The sequence below is a fragment of the Poecilia mexicana genome, unplaced genomic scaffold (assembly GCF_051168715.1).
Source record: "Poecilia mexicana isolate PSO_F unplaced genomic scaffold, ASM5116871v1 scaffold_9, whole genome shotgun sequence".
NCBI lineage: Eukaryota > Metazoa > Chordata > Actinopteri > Cyprinodontiformes > Poeciliidae > Poecilia > Poecilia mexicana.
Window position 1 is genome coordinate 25,914,588 of NW_028263378.1, and position 17,461 is coordinate 25,932,048.

At 40.3% G+C, this 17,461-nt stretch overlaps 1 protein-coding gene across 1 annotated transcript in view; it reads left to right on the forward strand.

The window, feature by feature from the left end:
- Positions 1–264: 264 nt before the first annotated feature.
- The window catches only part of htr7c (5-hydroxytryptamine (serotonin) receptor 7c), a 36,654-nt gene continuing 19,457 nt past the window's right edge, over positions 265–17,461 (forward strand). Inside the window, exon 1 of the mRNA XM_015005987.2 lies at positions 265–2,461. Within this exon, the coding sequence (XP_014861473.2) occupies positions 1,986–2,461 (476 nt within the window). The 5' untranslated portion in view covers positions 265–1,985. The remainder of the gene's footprint in view (positions 2,462–17,461) is intronic.

The window sequence follows — 17,461 nt, forward strand, 5'->3', positions numbered from 1 at the left end:
GGTTGACCACTACAAAGTAGAGCATTGTTCTAAAGTGGTAGGACAATGACAAGTTGGTGTGGAAATGTATTTTCCCACTTACAGATTTCAGATCACCAAATTATTCAATAAAACTACAGTTTTATTTTATTTTTTATTTTAGGGTACTAAAATAAAAACTGCAACTTCAAATGAGGATTTAATTCAAAAAGAGAATAATACTCCAAAAACAACCTTTGTGTAAAAAGTAATTCCCCCCTTATTGAGCCATTGGTTAACTGCGACTAAAGAAATCTGTAGACTCAAGAAATCACACAAGTAGGACCCGTCTGGCAACATGAAGTAGGCTAAGGGATCTAAAAGAAGTAAAACAAAGTAAATGAAATCTGCGGCTCTCTGATGGGTTACAAATCGATTTCTAAAGCTTTGAAACTTCAGTGAAACGCAGTGAGATACATTTATCCACAGGAGAAGACAAGGAATAGTAATAAATCTTCCCAGGAATGACTGTAGCCTCCTGAAATCATTCCAAGAACAAAATCTGCGACTCATTTAGGAGGTCACAAAAGAACCCAGAGCATCTAAAGCTCAGCAGAGCTCAGTTAAGATCAGAGTTTATGATTCAACAGTAAGAAAATGGCATTAAAAGGCAGAGCTTCAAACCCCTAAAAGAGCACAAGAGCTCATTTAACATGTTACCCCAAAAACATATTGATGCTGTCCAAAAGCAAACACAGCATTTCAGAAAAAAAGAATAGTGACACACGATGCTGTCTCATCAGTTCCTACCATTAAGCTCAGCAACCACAGTCGGTTTATACAGCTGGACAATGATCCAAAGCACATCAGCAAGTCCTCCTCTGATTTGCTCAAAAATGAATGAATAAATAAATAAAGTATTTAGAGTGACCTAGACAAGTCCGGACTTAAATCCGATTAAAATGCTGCGGCATCATCTTAAAAAAAAAAAAAAAAAAAATCTGTACATGGTCATCAAAAATCCTCCAATGTTCCTGGACTGAAAAACAAAACCCAGCCACACTGTGCCAACTTGGTTTGGATGGCATACTCCCTTTATAAATGATTAAAATATTTACGCGTTGTTAACTCACGGTGTCGTTCTCTGGTATTTAAATGTGATGATTTGAAACAGTTGAGAGCGAAAAAGCGAAAATAACAGAAATCTGTCTTTGGAGCCATTAACAGCTTGGCAAGTGTGTGATTTATTTTATTTTATTTTTTTTTTTAAATCACAGCTGTTTTTTTTTATAATAAAAAATGCATCTTGTTTTTTTTTTTATCAAAAAGAAACATACACTGAAAAACATCCTTAATCCAAGTTTCTTCCTCATACACTGAAGAAGAAACTTCCTCAACGTATTGCTTAATACTTTTTCATGATTCCACCGCTCATGGTTTAATTTTGCCCTTCTGGGACCCTCGTGGAAACAGTATTCTCCATTTCCCCGCGCAGATAGAGCCTTGTGCTGAAACGCGCTGTGAAACTGTTCCGTAATTTTTTGCAGACTCTGAGCTCTGAGGATCACACCGAAAGCGCCGCTGTGACAGGCTGTCTGTGCGCTCCAACTGATGCGTCATGCGGATAGGTGCGGTTTGCTCAGCGCAACTCTCCACACTGTCCATGTTTGCAGAAGTGACGCGCTGAGAAGCTTAAAAACCTTTCTGGAAGCAGGCAGATTTAGACGGTTCAACTTTTTTTTTTTTTTTTTTTTTTTTTTTTTTCGTGTGCAGCTCCATAATTTTAGGGGCTTCCCCCCCTCCTCCTCCTCGACTGATGGTCTTTGTATCCTTGAAAGCTACAGAACCTCTAGGGACGGATCACTTGACCACCACCACAGGGTGATGTGGTGCGGCTGAAGAAGCGTTCGACCTAACACCGACGGGCAGTGTCCAGGAGCCGGTTACACAAACCCAAATATGCGCGTAATTGGAGCGCACTGGCGAGGCGTCCCTTGCTCTCCTGTCCGGGAAACGTCATTGTCGTGATGTTCAATACCTCGGTAATTGAGCCCACTTTTGCAAAGAAAGAGGATATTGCCGAAGTTATCAATGGCACTCTGCTTCTGGTCAGCAACGTGTCCGTCACCACGGTCGGCAGCAGCCCCACGGCCAAGTGGAACGAGTCGTGCGGGGAGCAGCTGCTGGATTTCGGGCGCCCGGAGAAGATCATTATCGGGGTCATGCTGGCGATGATCACGGCGGTCACCGTGATGGGGAACACGCTGGTGGTGATCGCCGTGTGCGTGGTGAAGAAACTTCGGCAACCTTCGAACTACCTTCTGGTGTCCCTCGCAGTGGCGGACCTATCAGTGGCCATAGTGGTGATGCCGTTCGTCATTGTGACAGATCTGACTGGCGGCAAGTGGCTATTTGGAGACTTGTTCTGCAACATCTTCATCGGCATGGATGTGATGTGCTGCACCGCCTCTATCATGACCCTGTGCGTGATCAGCGTGGACAGGTAAGTTTTGCAAAGTTTAGGCTGATCTGAGTCGGAGAGGTTTGGTCACTTTCAGCAGTAGCATCATCATCATCAGATTTTAGGCATGTGGTGCGCTGAATGCACGGCCGGATTGAGAAGGTGGTGGTAGGGGGCCCTGGGCAAGAGCCGGTTTTGGTGTCCAGCCCGTAAATATTTCTTTTAAACTTGACAATTACAGTATATGATGACATATTAGGACCATCGTAGACTTTGAAATGAGCAATTTTGAGATCAACCTCAGAAATGCTCTGGAAGAAAATTTGGAAATTTTCTGTTTTTCAAAAGTCAAAAATTTTCCACCTTTGAAACATAGAAATTTCCAAGTTTTTTCTAAACATTTTCTGAGCTGAATCTCGAATTTGAGATTATTCTCAAAGTTTGAGAGTGGAATTTTTCAACTTTTGGAGCTCAGACAAAAGTCTTCCTAGAACATCACTTTTTGGCAATGATTTACTCCTCCTCCTTTTTTCTATATGCAACGGCCCTAATAAGTGTTCTTGCATGTTAGTTAGTTGTAAAATTATTAAAATGTTTCATTACAGTAATTTAATCTATAAAAATAGACAAACAACAACAAAAAAGCAACAATAAATAATAGTGACAATGTGTTGTGACTGGTGCCCTTGGCCAATACTCTGAATTTAAAGTAAAAAAAAAACAACAAATAAATAAAAAAAAAATTAAAAAAAAATCAGAAAATATAAAGAACAACCCTCAGGGTAGTTTTGTTCCTTATTCTGATGGATCTCCCATAGGTGTTGATCAAGTGAGTCAAAAATGTATTTTCTGTACTGATGCGCCAAAATCAGATGCTTTAATATACTGTGGATAAAGAATTATTTCACATGAGTTCCATTTTAGGTTTTCTCTTCAAAACATCTGACGATTAGAGTCTGCAGAGTGTCTGAGGCTAAGTATGAACTTTTCTAACATTTCTCTGAAATTACAATTGAACTAAATAACTTTATTAGATGGTTTCTGGTGTTTTTACAAACCTAAGTGACTTTTAATTCACTTTGGTTTGTAAAAACCAAAGCAAATTTTTAAGAAAAAAAACAAAACAAAACAAAAAATCCACCACTGGAAAAACTGAAAGACTGGAAAAGATCACCCACTTAAGATAAAACTTTTTCACTTTTTTGCCTATCTTGAATATATTTGACACCATAATCTATAGATAAATGTTTTGACTCAAGCTGCATTTAGCTGGACTTGAACAGACAGTTTGTCTCTGAACAAATCAGAATTAATTTGTCTGCTTCTGTCTTGTGTCACATCATGAATAAACACAATTGTTCCAGAGTGATGTACTTTGGATCATGAGTTGTTCCATCCTTTTTTTTTTTTTTTTTTGCAATTTAGTAGAGATTGATCTCGGTTTAATCTATCCAAAGAATGTTCTACCTGAACTATGCTGGCTTTTTTTTTTTTATCAAGCCTTTCTATTTTTGAGGCTTATGAGTGGCTTGCACCTTGCAGTGAACCCTTTGTATTTTCATGCGGACTTCTCTTCATGTTAGCCTGCGATACAAGCCTACCCCCTGGAGAGTGTTGTTCACTCGTTTGGCTGTTGTGAAGGGGTTTTTCTTCACCATGGAAACGATTCTGCGTTCACCCACCACTCTTATCTTCTGTGGACATCCAGGTGTTTTTGTGTTGCTCAGTTCACCCGGTTCTTTGTTTCGTTTTTTCTTTTCAGGATGTGCCAAACTAGATTTTGCCTCTCCTAATGTTGTACTTTTTTTTTTTTTTTTTTTGGGATAGATTTTGTTTTATATTTTCACCGCTTAATGATGACTTATTTCACCTGCATGGAGAGCTACTTTGACCTAAACTAAGAGTCTGCACATTATGTCAATGTCTATTATATTATTATAATTGGAATATATTTCAGTAAACAGGTAAAAAAAAAACAACTACTTGTATCAGTGTCCAAATATATATGGATTCAGTTGTAAATGCCTTTTATCAATCCATTAGCTCAACTAGATCCTTTTTTAGGTTGAATAAAAAAGGTTCCAACAGTGTCTGCTGCAGCTGTGTGTTCTGACCATCTCACCTTTGCCAACAATTGGGGGCTAAATACCATTTGAAGGAGATTCATAATGAATGTAGTTGTGGCGTCAAAGTTTCAACAACCACCCCAAAGAGCTACAAGACATTAAATCACTCTTGAACCACAGATAATGTCTCACTTGAGTTATGGGGACAATTGGTTTGGTGTGAAGTCATTGTTTCAGATTAAGTACATTTTGGATGTGGAGTCATTTATAGAAATCCAGTTCACAGAGTCCAGAGAGACACATAATTCATGTTGTTTGAGGAACAGTGTGAAGTTTCCACACTGCCATTGCTGGTGTTGGTCCATAATTCTGTAATTCTGTGCAGCCGTCGACCAGGAGATTTTAGATCACTTCATGCTGAAAGCTACCCACATGTCTAAAAGTACCAGCCATCTATCCATTGTCTGTACCTGCTTGTCCTTGCAGGATTCTACTATGAGGGATGGAATAATGTCTGTTTCCACCAATCACTGGGTGAGAGGTGGGGTACACCTTGGACACATAGCCATACACACACACTCCTACCTAAGGACAGTTTGGAAAGACGAGTAAACAGTTAAACGTTTTGGACTGTGGGAGGAAGCCAGAGCACCTGGAGAGAATCCACACATCCACAGGGAGAACATGCAAATGTCATACAGAAAGACCCCAAGCTGAGACTCATCCCCAGGATAGTGTTAGCAACTGCGCCACTATGCAGCCTGCTAAAAGTACCAATACCTGCTTCAATTACCATGGTGCTACTGAGGTTGACCAACCAGCAAACCAGCATGACATGAACCCCATAGAGAATCTGTGAGATATTGTCCAGAGGAATATAAGAGACACTAGGAGCAACCTGGGGTCTTTAAAACCTTAGCAGAGAGTGAGTGCTTCCATGAAGCAGTAATCTATCCTAAAGGAGGCCGGACCAAGGACTGAGAGCATTCACTGCACATGATCACACTTTTCAGTAGGCCAACTTCTCCGATTAAGTGATCACAATAAATAACCCCCCGCCCCCAGAAATAAACACTGGAACCTTCTGAATAAGTGTGGAATCATTCTCAATAATATACAATATAGAATTAAATTCTATATCTTGACCATTCCAACTATTTGGAATTAATTGGTAGATTAATAATTAGGTAAGTTTAGGGTTTTTAGGCCTTCTTGACATGTTTATGCCAGCTATTTCTGAACTGTATGTGAAGCCAAAACAAAGCAGAAGGAGGAATGCATGCTCTTAAAACTTGCTGATGTACTTGAGCAATAGGGTTAGCTTGGAGAGGCAGGAGTGTGACATGATCATTTGTTTACTGGATATCTGCATAAAACACCACACTTAATATTAAACTCAATAAAGAAACACATCTAAGCAAACAACAACAAAAAAAGAACAGAAATGGAAAAACAAATATCTTGGGTTCCCTAAAACCTTGGACTCGGGGTGCTGCCTCAGTAAGGACGTGCATGACCCATGCCACGCATTCAGAAAACACAGAGATGTGTCCCTTGTGGGGACCATTTTCCTCACACATACTATGTTGTGGGGACCCACTGCCTCTTGTAGGGACCAAAGTCTGGTCCCCACAAGGGGAAACGCTGTTTTTGGGTCAGGGGTTAGATTTAGGACTAAGGTGTGAATTAAGTTTTGGTAAGAGTTAGGGTTAGTATAAGGGTGAGGTTTAGGCTGTAGAAATGCATGCATGGAAGTCAATGGAAAGTCCCCACAAAGATAGCCATACGGACATGTGTGTGCGTGCGTGCGCGCGCGTGTGTGTGTCGCATTTATTGAATAGCCCCAAACCACTTCAGTTCACTGAAAGATCAAATACCTTTTGAGGCAATGAACTGTAAGGCAGGAATAACATCACACCACTGGGTGTTTATGTGTGAGAAAGATTGACATTCAAAGCCCAAACCGCAGATCTAGCATCTTTTAATTATCCATAGAAGCCATTGGACCAGAAAATGAATACGCTACCTGTCAATAATGTATAACAGACTAAATTAATTTGCTATAGCTATAGCTATGACCATTGACCCACTGACCTCACAGCTATTCTGGCTCTTACAGATGATTTACCGTCATCCCACATGTCTGTTATTTGCACAGTTTGTTCTTGCTTTCTATTTTTACACCCTTCTACAAGTAGGAGCCGAGCAAACGCTGCTGGGATTTACACGAAAAAGTGCAGCGAGAGAAGTTCACTTCAGAAAATTGCCCTGTTTTTCTGTTCAGCACAACATACATAAATATGAGATTCATCACACTGACGTTTCGCATCAACACTCCGCTCCACAATTATTCATGAAGCTAAGCCCCTATAAGTGAAAAAATAGTGACAGGAAGCCTGAATCCGACCCACTGGGGGCCTGACTCGACATCGTTAACACCTATTTAGATTTAAAGTGCCTTGCAAAAGTATTCGCACCCCCGAGTTACTTCACATTTTCTCATCATTTAGCCACAAATGTAAATCCACTTCTGTTTTTGTTTATCTGGAATGAAAGGACAAGAATGTCGACTTAAAAAAAATGCAACATATATTTGTACTCAACCCTCCTTGAGTCCTGTTGAACCACCATTTGCTGTGGTTACAGGTGCATGTTTTCTAGAATATTCCATCAGTTCTGAACATCCAGAATCTGAAATATTTGTCCATTATTCATAAAATAGCTCAAACTCTTTCAGATCTGTGCAGTTCTTTTCCTCAAATTATCTGTGGGACTTTATACTGGGGGATTCTTACAAATTAATGTGCTTTGAACTTAACCATTTGATCGTGCAGAGGTTACTTGTCACTGAAGAAGAGCATGCCCACGGCACGATTCTGCAGCCGTCGTGTTTTACCACGGGAGCGATGTGTACGGGTTGAGTTTCACTGTTAGCTTTGGCACCAAACATGGCATTTTTCATGCAGTGCCGTTTATTTTTGGTCTCATCCCACTAGAGGGTTTTTCTACTTGTTTGCTCTACCCCGTGCATGGCTTGCGGCAAACAGAAAACGGTACTTCTTATGGTTGTCTTTTGACAATGGATTTCTTCTTGCACAGAAAGATTTGTCAAGTGAATTTTTATCATTATTTATTTAGGGGTATCAAAGTACCTGACTGAATCCCGACATTTCTCTTTGTAGTTTTTGAAAGCCACTCGCTCATTTCCCTTTGTGGCGGGTCTGTACAGCGCTGTCGCATAAAAACCCAAACAAAGTACATTTATGGTCGTAACACTGCAAAATGTGGAAATCTCGAGGGGTGTGAATTCTTTTGCAAGGGATCTGCATTTCTTATGAAATCAGGAGTAAGGCCGAAGCCCTTGTGAAACATAACACATCTGCTCCGGAAGGACACAAACATCATCAGGTGGCTGTTTCAGCTGTTCTGCCTCACTGACAACAATGAAGACAAACGCTAATTGTGGTATTGACGATCAGATTACATCCATCCACTTGCCTATCAGGTATTATCTCGGCTTACCCAGAATCGGGCACGTTTGGACGAGCTGAGCGCGAGGGACCGAGGCTCGCCTGAGGGGCTAATGATGTTACTGCAAGAACTGGATCACAACTATCATGCTGTGGAAAGGGAGTTTGCTCCAGTCAGCTGTGTTAAAGCTGACTGGAGTATGAAAGTGTTTTGTGCCGCTCGGATAGAACGAAAGAGAACGAGACAAAGGCTGAGGATTAGAGGCCACACATAGGTCGCAGTGATGCTGTAATAACGCAGTGTCAGTTTGAGATTATTTTCATCTCCGCACCAAGCGGAACGGACAGTTCTGCAAACCGTTTCTTCTTCTATTTTTTTTTCTGATCTCCATGGAAACAGAGTCGTCTTAATTAAACAATCCAAAGTGTGTTTGGCATGTGATTTGCAATGGGAATAGTAGGGATAATTCATTAAAATTGCAATTTGCAATTAGACATGTGATTATGTGTAATTAAAGGTCTGTTATTGTCATCTTGGATTACAAAAATTGGGCACCATTTGCCAAATGAATTTGAAGAGCTCAAAGAGACAGATAGCGGGACAAAGTCTGATTAGATGTGGCGGTACCTGAAGGTCGTATGTGTTTACTTCAACAGTAAACCGGCCGCGGACACAGCTGCACATGTTGTGTTAGTCCAGCATTAACCTATTTTGTATTTGCTGGAGGAAAAACAGAGACAGCCTCCATTGTATTTGTGTACGTTCAGTCCTTTTTGACAGTCTGCCTGTTTTACTTCATACTTTTTCTTTTTCATGTAGTGTGTAGGTTTAAAGTTGAAGGTAAGCTTTCCTGGCCTCCTTAATTACAGGTCAAGCCTCTGTAAACGCTGAAAGCTACAGTTTCCAGGCTGCCACTAAAGCTTTGTTGGAACTTCACAGCCTGATAAATGGCCACATCCTTCCAATCCTTCAGAGACTTCTCTTTCTTTCAAACTTTTAAGGCTAAAGATACCCAGATTTCACTTGTGGATCAAAGCAAATATTTTAAAACACCAAATGGTTTCTTTAATGTCTAAAACTGTGAATTAGGAATTAGTTGTTTTTTTTATCTAGTTAGAGGGAAATTTAATAATTAGATGTATAAAAACCTTCCGCATAGAGTTTGTTTTCCTTGTTAGTTCAGCTTCAGCCAACAAGAAAAGTCTCACTCTTTTATGTAATTAGACGTCAGCTATTAAAACAAATGTAGTACAGTTATAAACAGCTTGTAAACTCTTGACCTCTGAACACAGCAGCAGAACACTCATTTCAGTCTGAATAAACAGGAAAGGCACATTGCAGTTTCATTTTTACTTTAGATCTGGTTTTACATTTTTAAGTCGCACCATAAACAAAAGTTAAAATACCAAGAGTGAGACATTCTGAGAGATTAGTATGTTTTACAGCATCAGGCAAAGGACATTTCTGTAACTAAATATAGTTTTAGGATGAAGCAATTCAGTTGAGAGCCTTTGGAGGCCATTTACATGCATAAACACAGACTGTAATACGATACAAGATGAACCTTTCAACCTCAGAACAAAACAGGATTTTTTATCAATAGAAGAAAGTCAAAGTACTGCATTTGTTTTACAGCTTGCTTGAATAACCTCAATTGAAAAACCATATATTTTACAATCTAAAAACTGCTGGGTTAAAAACAACTATATTTTCCCCTTACTATATCCCCGCTTACCTACACCTAGAATTGGACTGAAATGACAAATATCTAGTATTATTGTCAGGTTAATTTGGCATGCAAGTGATACATTTGATTGGGGGAGCAAAACGTACACTGTATAACATTGAGCTTACTTACTTTGTCAAAGTGTTAGCATTAGCATACTGCATCATCTTACGATTGTAACACTTATAATTGTATCCTACTTCTAAGAGATTTAGTGAAGCCTGATCAGGTCATTGTTTAATTCAAAATGGTGGTCAGTGAAAAATGATGTGGCTTCTTTGCTACTTACCCAACAAACTGAGTTACAGTTGTTGAGCCAATGTTTGGTTGAGCCTGTAGCAACATCACAAATCTAGCATTTGGGTTATTACCCAGCAGTTTTGCGTGTGTACTTTGGAAACTGTAATTTATTGCAGACAAAGGAAAAATTTAGTATCAGTTTTAAAAAAGTTTGCTATTTTTAGCCCCTCGCCGTTCTAAATTACCTTATTTCTAGTGAAATTGTGAAATTCATCCGTTTAAAGTCATGCTTATGTATGTCCTGTTCACCTCTGGCTTCTTTGAGTGGTTACTTAAGGCTGGAGATTGAAGTTAACGCTCCAGAACATTGACCCAGTCACAGCAGAAAAGCCCAGTCGAAGTGAGGCAGAATGAATAAAAGAGAGGACGCTTACATTTCTAAGGCATCCTCTCTGGATTAATGTACATTCGGTTTTTCACTAGACACTTTATCCCCACATGCACTTTCAACAAAAGCCTAGTGGTTTTAGTTCCCATTCCCTTGCATCTTTTTTGGCTCAAGTCAGTTTTAACCTTTGCTGAGAGTAATATGTTGTATGTTGAATAATGCAAAGCCTAATATGAATGATTCATTCACAACAGAGGGAAGTGATGGGAGTTCCTTCCCCGCAGTTCGTTGGAGGTCTGAGAACGGGTATTGAAGACGGATCGGAGGTGCTCGATGTGGAATGGGCGACCCTGTTAAGCAAAAATCATTTTGTGAGGTGGGAGCAGGTGGATGAGATGTAGGCCAAGTGAAAAATCCCAAACAACTTGGTTTAAAGTAAACTTTTCCACACTGAACAAAGTGCGGTGGAGGCGTAATCACCTGTAATCTCTTTCAGGAAACCGCAGGTGAGGTTTGGGAGGGGTGGAGGAAGAAACGTTACAAGCCTGGGCTCTTAGCGTAGACGGCAGTGGGATTAGCTGCCTTCACATCGTTTCCGTCAGCGGCTCTGTCACTGATGAGCCGATTTCACACACACGGCTTCCGCAACGACCTGCTCCTCCGTGTCAGAGAATATTTTTGTGAGGCTATTGTGTGCATTTGTCCCAGGAGAGCCATCCCTGGCTTAGTGCAGCTGGGAAACATCCACCCGCAGCAGCGGACACAGATGACCCGAGTGAGGAGACGCATCCTGTGGTGATATGATGTGACACCTAAGCTCCACTTTCTCAGGGACTGTTCCCTTCCTACTTGTCGGCCGTCTCGCTGACATGCGGAGGTACCGGACATCTCCTGGAACGCCAGCGAGATCAGACCAAAGGCAGTTCACCCTTGTAAAGTAATGTTTAATCAGGACAGGGATTGAATGCCAGGGAAATGGGCGATTAATAACCACAGAATATGTTAAACATCATATAGGAAAAGGCGACTTTCAGTTTAAATAAGATATTTCAGTGCACGATTCCATCAAAATTCATATGATCAGAGTAAGTATTTTACAAGTCAATCACTGATGTGTACTGCTTGTGCTAGAAACCATGAAACCTATTAGACTTTTACTACAGAAGCACATAAAATGTGAGACATTCTGCTCAGGAATCGTGTGATTAGATTCTATGGTTTATGTGGAAATGGATCTGAAGCCTATTAAGATGTCTGAGCAGACAATCAATGGGAGGAAAATGAAATGATAGCAGTGGTATGTTGTTAGTGTTGTGACAGTGATTGTCCTTTGGCAGTTGCTATTTTTAGGTGACTGCAATTTGAAGCAGTTTATTTTGGAGCAAGCCACTATTAACTATGGCCCTGGCATTGATTCCCTTAAAAAAAGTAAGTACACTTTAGGCGTTATGGAACATAAAAATGGATTATTCCAGGTCTCAAAATGTCAATAGACTAAAGATTGTGTAGAGTCCCTGGACTTTCAACTGTAAGGCAAACATTTCATTCTTTTAAAACCTTTCGAAGTAGCAGTAGGGATTCACATTTTTATCAGAAAATTACCAAGCTTAGACGCTGCTGGGATTCAGGCCCAGGACTGTCTGATTACCAGGCAGACACTCTTTCTTTATGGAAGTTCTCCTTAATCAGCGACAATGTGGGGCACATCTAACGATCAATCACAAATTTTCTCATCCTGGCATTTTTGTCAGTAGCCAGAGAAGCTCAAGAATTTAGGGACACCAGAGACCTCCAGGAAAAGGAAAATAAAAAGCTTATGTTGGGATATTCAGATTTGAATCACAGCCCTTACTGTTTAAATGTCTAAACACATAATGTCCTTGGGTGTGATTGTTCAAGTGACTGCCTTTCCTGTGTTTCTGTAACAATCTGGTGAGCAGAACGTGGTGTAACCCACCTCTGACCCATTGACCTCTGGCTCCAGAAAGGATGGTTGTTGATAGGATGTCAGTTTTTTGCATTTTGTTAGTTCCTTCCTTGAAGTTTCCATCATTGTTTAGGCACATCTTTAACATCTGCCATATTCTGTGCCCTGTAAACCACGGCTCAGTCTTGTTTATCTTGTAGAAGATTAGACAGTTGTCGGTAGGATAGTGGCACCCGTTACATCTTTTGATGCCCAAGAAGCAGGAGCAGTTGTCTAATAACAAATCAGTGTAACTCGTTGGTCTGCAGTCACACCCATCCACCAGTTTGCATTCAGTTTCCATGGTAACCAATTGTACTAGCTAATGAGTGGCGGTAGTCTCCATGATGTTACTACTTCATGGAATTTTAAACCAGGCATCTTAGAGTAGTCCCACTCCATTGACTTCTGAATGAACAGACGTGAGCTTTCAGTCCACTAGGATGTCCAGATAATTCAGTTGATTCAGAGATGTTGCTATGGGGACCGTCCAACAAAAAAAAACTGTCTTTGCTGGATGTCTTTGCTGGACGTGTGCCTGCTTCTGTAAATTACCCATCATCTTATCCGAAGGAAGATAGTCAGTGGAGAAAGCACCAACGCTTTCCCCATTTTCCGCTAACATGTTTGTTACCTTACTTCCATATTCAAACAGGCCCCATTTGGCGAGTGCTCATTCTGCCAACTTGGCCAACGGGGGTTGCTTGACAAAAAGCTACATACCACATGTCATCAAAGACTATCCGTGTCGCTACTGACAACAAGGAGAAAAACCTCCACCATCCGATCGTATGGAGCCAAAAATAAACACAAAACTTCCTTACAGCACAAGTAGCTGAAGTGAACATGTGCAAAGTTATTCTTCAGTATCAAAGCCTATACGAGAGGGGGAATTCCTGCAAGGCCCAAGAAAGAAAAGTCAGGTTATTTTTTTTGTTTAAACACCTAGGATTGCCATGACTTGCATGAATAATATTTAACATTAAGTTGGGATCTTTCCAGCCAAACCAAGCCCTGCATTATATTGAACCGCAGCTGAAATAAACTGACTCAAAGGCTGGAATAATAGCATTTTAACGTAATAATATGTTCTCTGAGTTTGAAGATTCAATTTTAAAGCTACTGTAATAATCTACAGATGGAGTTTTGTGAACCGGGGCAAGAAAACAATAAGACGTCAGAAGTCGACCTGGTGTGCTGTAATTTTATGTGCATTTCGACACAGTTTGGCTTTCCTATTCCTGGTCCGTGACATTGTTTACCTGGCGATCTCAGGAGACAGGAAGCAGAAAAGGGCAAAGTACTTGGTGACTTTAGTGCAGTATAAATCATGCTTTGTTTTTGGTACGACAAAGGGAAGGGTCCATTACTCATTAAGATTAAACAAAGCAGCAAAAGGCATTTACTAAGCAGTAGGATAATGGGTTTCCTGTTGACAGAGCTGATAGACTACAATCAGACATGCGCAAACACACATTAAGCTGTGGGCCACAGATAATATATACTAAACATTTAGCAATTTGATGCCGTAGTAGATGAAGTATACAACGTAAGCTCTGGCATCCAGTTTATCTGCACACGAACTGAATATTTAGGAGGATTGTTAAAAGAAGTGCTTTGAAAAAAAAAAAAAAAAAACAAATCACAAAAAAATTACAGGTCATTGGTGTAGATTTGAATGCTTTTTGACTAACGTACGCGTGGATGAAGAATTTGTCTGTATTGGCGAAAAGATCGCAAAGCCAGAGAGGATAACAGGGACTAAAAGCACCCTGTTTAGAGAGGCATATTTTAATTAGCTGCTCTGTATCCCCTCATATACGCTCACTGATGTGGATCACTCTATTGTAATTGTCAATTAGTTCTCCATGCAATGCCCAAGACTATACAGTATAATGGAAATGAATTATTGATTGTGGTTCAATGTGACTTTCCAGATGTTTTTTTTTTCTTTATCCCTGTGCTCAGACCAGGTAGGTGCTGAAAATATAGTGGAGTATCCAGAGGGGCAATGTCTTATTATTAAGTTTCAGTATACCCATCACTGCCAAACTACCCTTGAGCAAGACAGACACCCCCAGAGCGGACTTCTAACTGGGTCAGGACAACTTATGAATAGCTGTGCTCCTTGAAAAAAATAAAAGGGACATCCTTCTCCCATTGAATCCAAAAACGATGCCTTCAAAAATATTCACACCTGATTAACTTTTTCTTACGTTTTGACTTCAGTGTATTTTATTGGGATGTGCGACAGATCCATACAAAGCAGCGCGTAATTGTGAAGTGGGAGGAAAGTGACACATAGTTTTTAACCATTCTTCATAAATTTTGAATCTGCAAAGCACAGCTTTGATTTGTTTTCAGCCCCCTTTACTCTGACACCCGTAAACAAAATCCAGTGCCACCAATTACCCAAGTCAGCAGACAGATTTCCCTTGTATTTAATTTCCTCTAAGAGAATACAGCTGCATTGTGAAAGTCTCAGAGGTCCACTGAGAACATGACAGGCAGGTTACAGTTACAGTTCTCAAAAATTTAAAACAGAGTTAAGTTATAAACAAATGTCTCAACTTTTTAACCTTTCACAGAGCACTGTTCAATCCACTGTCTGACAGTAGAGAGATTTTGGCGCCACTGTAAACCTACCAAGGCATGGTCCTCCATATTGCAATCCATCCACTTAAACTGACAGCCTGCTGCAAAAAAAAAAAAAAAGCTTTAAGAAGTCTATTTCCTTAATGTAAACGTGAACACACCATCGCTTCGATAAAACATGGTGGTCGCTGCGTTAAATACGAGGTCGGCATGGATGAAAACATGTCAAAGGTCACAAAAGACCTGAGACTGTGGCAGGACAGCAACCCCAAAATGGGACAATCTCGATCAAAGCACATTCAAGGGTTCGCTTGGCCTAGTTGAAGTCCAGACCTCAAATCCAAGAGAGAATCTGTGGCAAAACTTGAAAATTGATGCTAACAGGCACAACCATCCATCTTACTGAACCTGAGCTGTTCTGTACAGAACATGGTTCTGCAGAGTACTGACTCACAGTCACAGGGGTGAGTACAGCTGCACAGCACACTATAATAAAACCAGTCATTAGAGAGATAGAGGGATTTTGCAACTGTTATCTTTTGGATACTTTTCAAATCTAAAAAAAAAACACAACTCATACACTATTAAGCTATAAAAGCTGAGCTATTAATTGATATTACTATGCTTTATGGTCCTGTTTGGACTAATCTGCAAAAATTTAAGACTGCATGCATGATGTTAAACATAATGGTATGCTGAAGTGTTCACCAGAATTTACCCAGCAGAAAAGTTCTTATGCCATTATCAGTCAGCCTCCAAAGCATGCTGTGATTTTACTAACAAATATTTCATGTGAATGGGATCAGCTTAAAATATTACTTTAGGATTAAAAACTGTAGGTGTTCGCGGTATTAGCCATGTTTGTCAAATCCGGGGGGGCTAAACTCTCGCTTCACCTGTTATGCACCTCCTCCACAGCTTCTCTGCCGTGCTTTGTGTTCATATCCAGCTTTTGCCTTCATTCAGAGATCAGAGCTTGTCACTGCGGATCAAGCCAGACACCATGCTGAACATACAAAATTCATGGCGGCCCGCTTGCTGTACAATGGCGAGGAGATCTAGGAAAACCTGAACATCTCTGCCATTTGTTTTGTGAAAATCAAGTCATAAACTAAATTGAACCATCAGTTAGAGCAGCATCTGTTCTTGCATTTGGTTCAGAGTCGTTCGCTGCTGCAGAGGAAAACATTCGTCACTTGTGGCAGCCTACTAAGATTGACATGACAGACTTTTTTTTTTTTTTTTTTTTTTTTTTTTAGGAAACAGCACTGGGATGCATATTAAGATGTGACACCAGTAGGTTTATATAAAGTAATGAATTTCTTAAAGTGTGTTGCTTGGTAACAGCTCTAGTTTTAATAACAGTTCCACAAAGAAGGATGAAACATAAAAAAAAAAAAATCTGTTCATTATTAAGCATAAGATCCATGCAGATGATTTTATCCTAATCGGCAAACAGACAGCTCCTTCAACTGTGATTTGAGAAGTCTTTGAGTTATTGCGCGGATGGAGCCTTTAATACTTAATACGTACAGCTACATTTGCTTACAGCAGCAAATGAAACCCCGTTGACGCCCTGCAGAATGAGGGTAAGCCACACAGGGCTGTTGCTAAAAAGGCTGGCTGTTCACGGAGCGCTGAATTCAACCACAACAGTGGAAAGTACAGAGATCTCTGCAGACACCACAAACAAACGCACCCAGGACATGAGCTACAAGAGTTGCATTTCTTGTGGTGAGCAATCTCTGAACCACAGACAATGTCAGAAGTGGCAGTGAAAAAGGTACCAACGCCTGCTTTAATGACCAGGCTGTCACTGTGCTTGATTAGCGAACAAACTGCCTGAAATAAACCAGATAATCTGCTGTCAGGAAGAAGACAATGAGGTACTTTTAAAAGGTGCTTTTAATCCGACAAATGAGCCTCACCGTTTTCTTATTTACTGAACGCGACTGTAGATGTCTATGTGAGATAGAGATTGTTCACACACTATGGCGCTAATGTTAAGGAGTTTAATGTTACCCAGGACATTTGTGGCATTTGAGATGCTGTGCTCGAAGCTCTACACTGTCGCTACGCAACGTATCAAATTCTTTATATTTGAGCAGATCCTTTGCATGCTGTGTGGTCGACTGTTTGACAGTGTTGGAGGTATTTCATCCTTTTCAAGTGAAACGGTGTCCATGCTTTTGGAGCAACTTTGCTGTGATGCCATTTTGGGTGCGTTCAAAATCAGCCAACGGCTGCGTTTCCAGTGACCACAGATGAAATTTTGAAAATAAATTTGCTTAATGGAAAATCTGCAATTTTGAAAACTTGTGTTTTTGCAATAGGATGAGGTGGTTTTTCAGCTGTATCGAAATTTCCATATTTTGCAAAATTGCAACGGAAACACTTACACTGCGTCACATGATTAACTGTTGGATGTTACTACTGGCGAAAATGACAAAGAGGATGATGATGTTTTTTTTTTTTTGGACTGCTGGCTCCACCAGACTTCTCACAGCATCACACAGGTAATTAAAATCTGTGTGTCATTCGGATGTGTTGAATCCACAGCTCTCCTGTAAAATTGCTGGCTACCATTTCC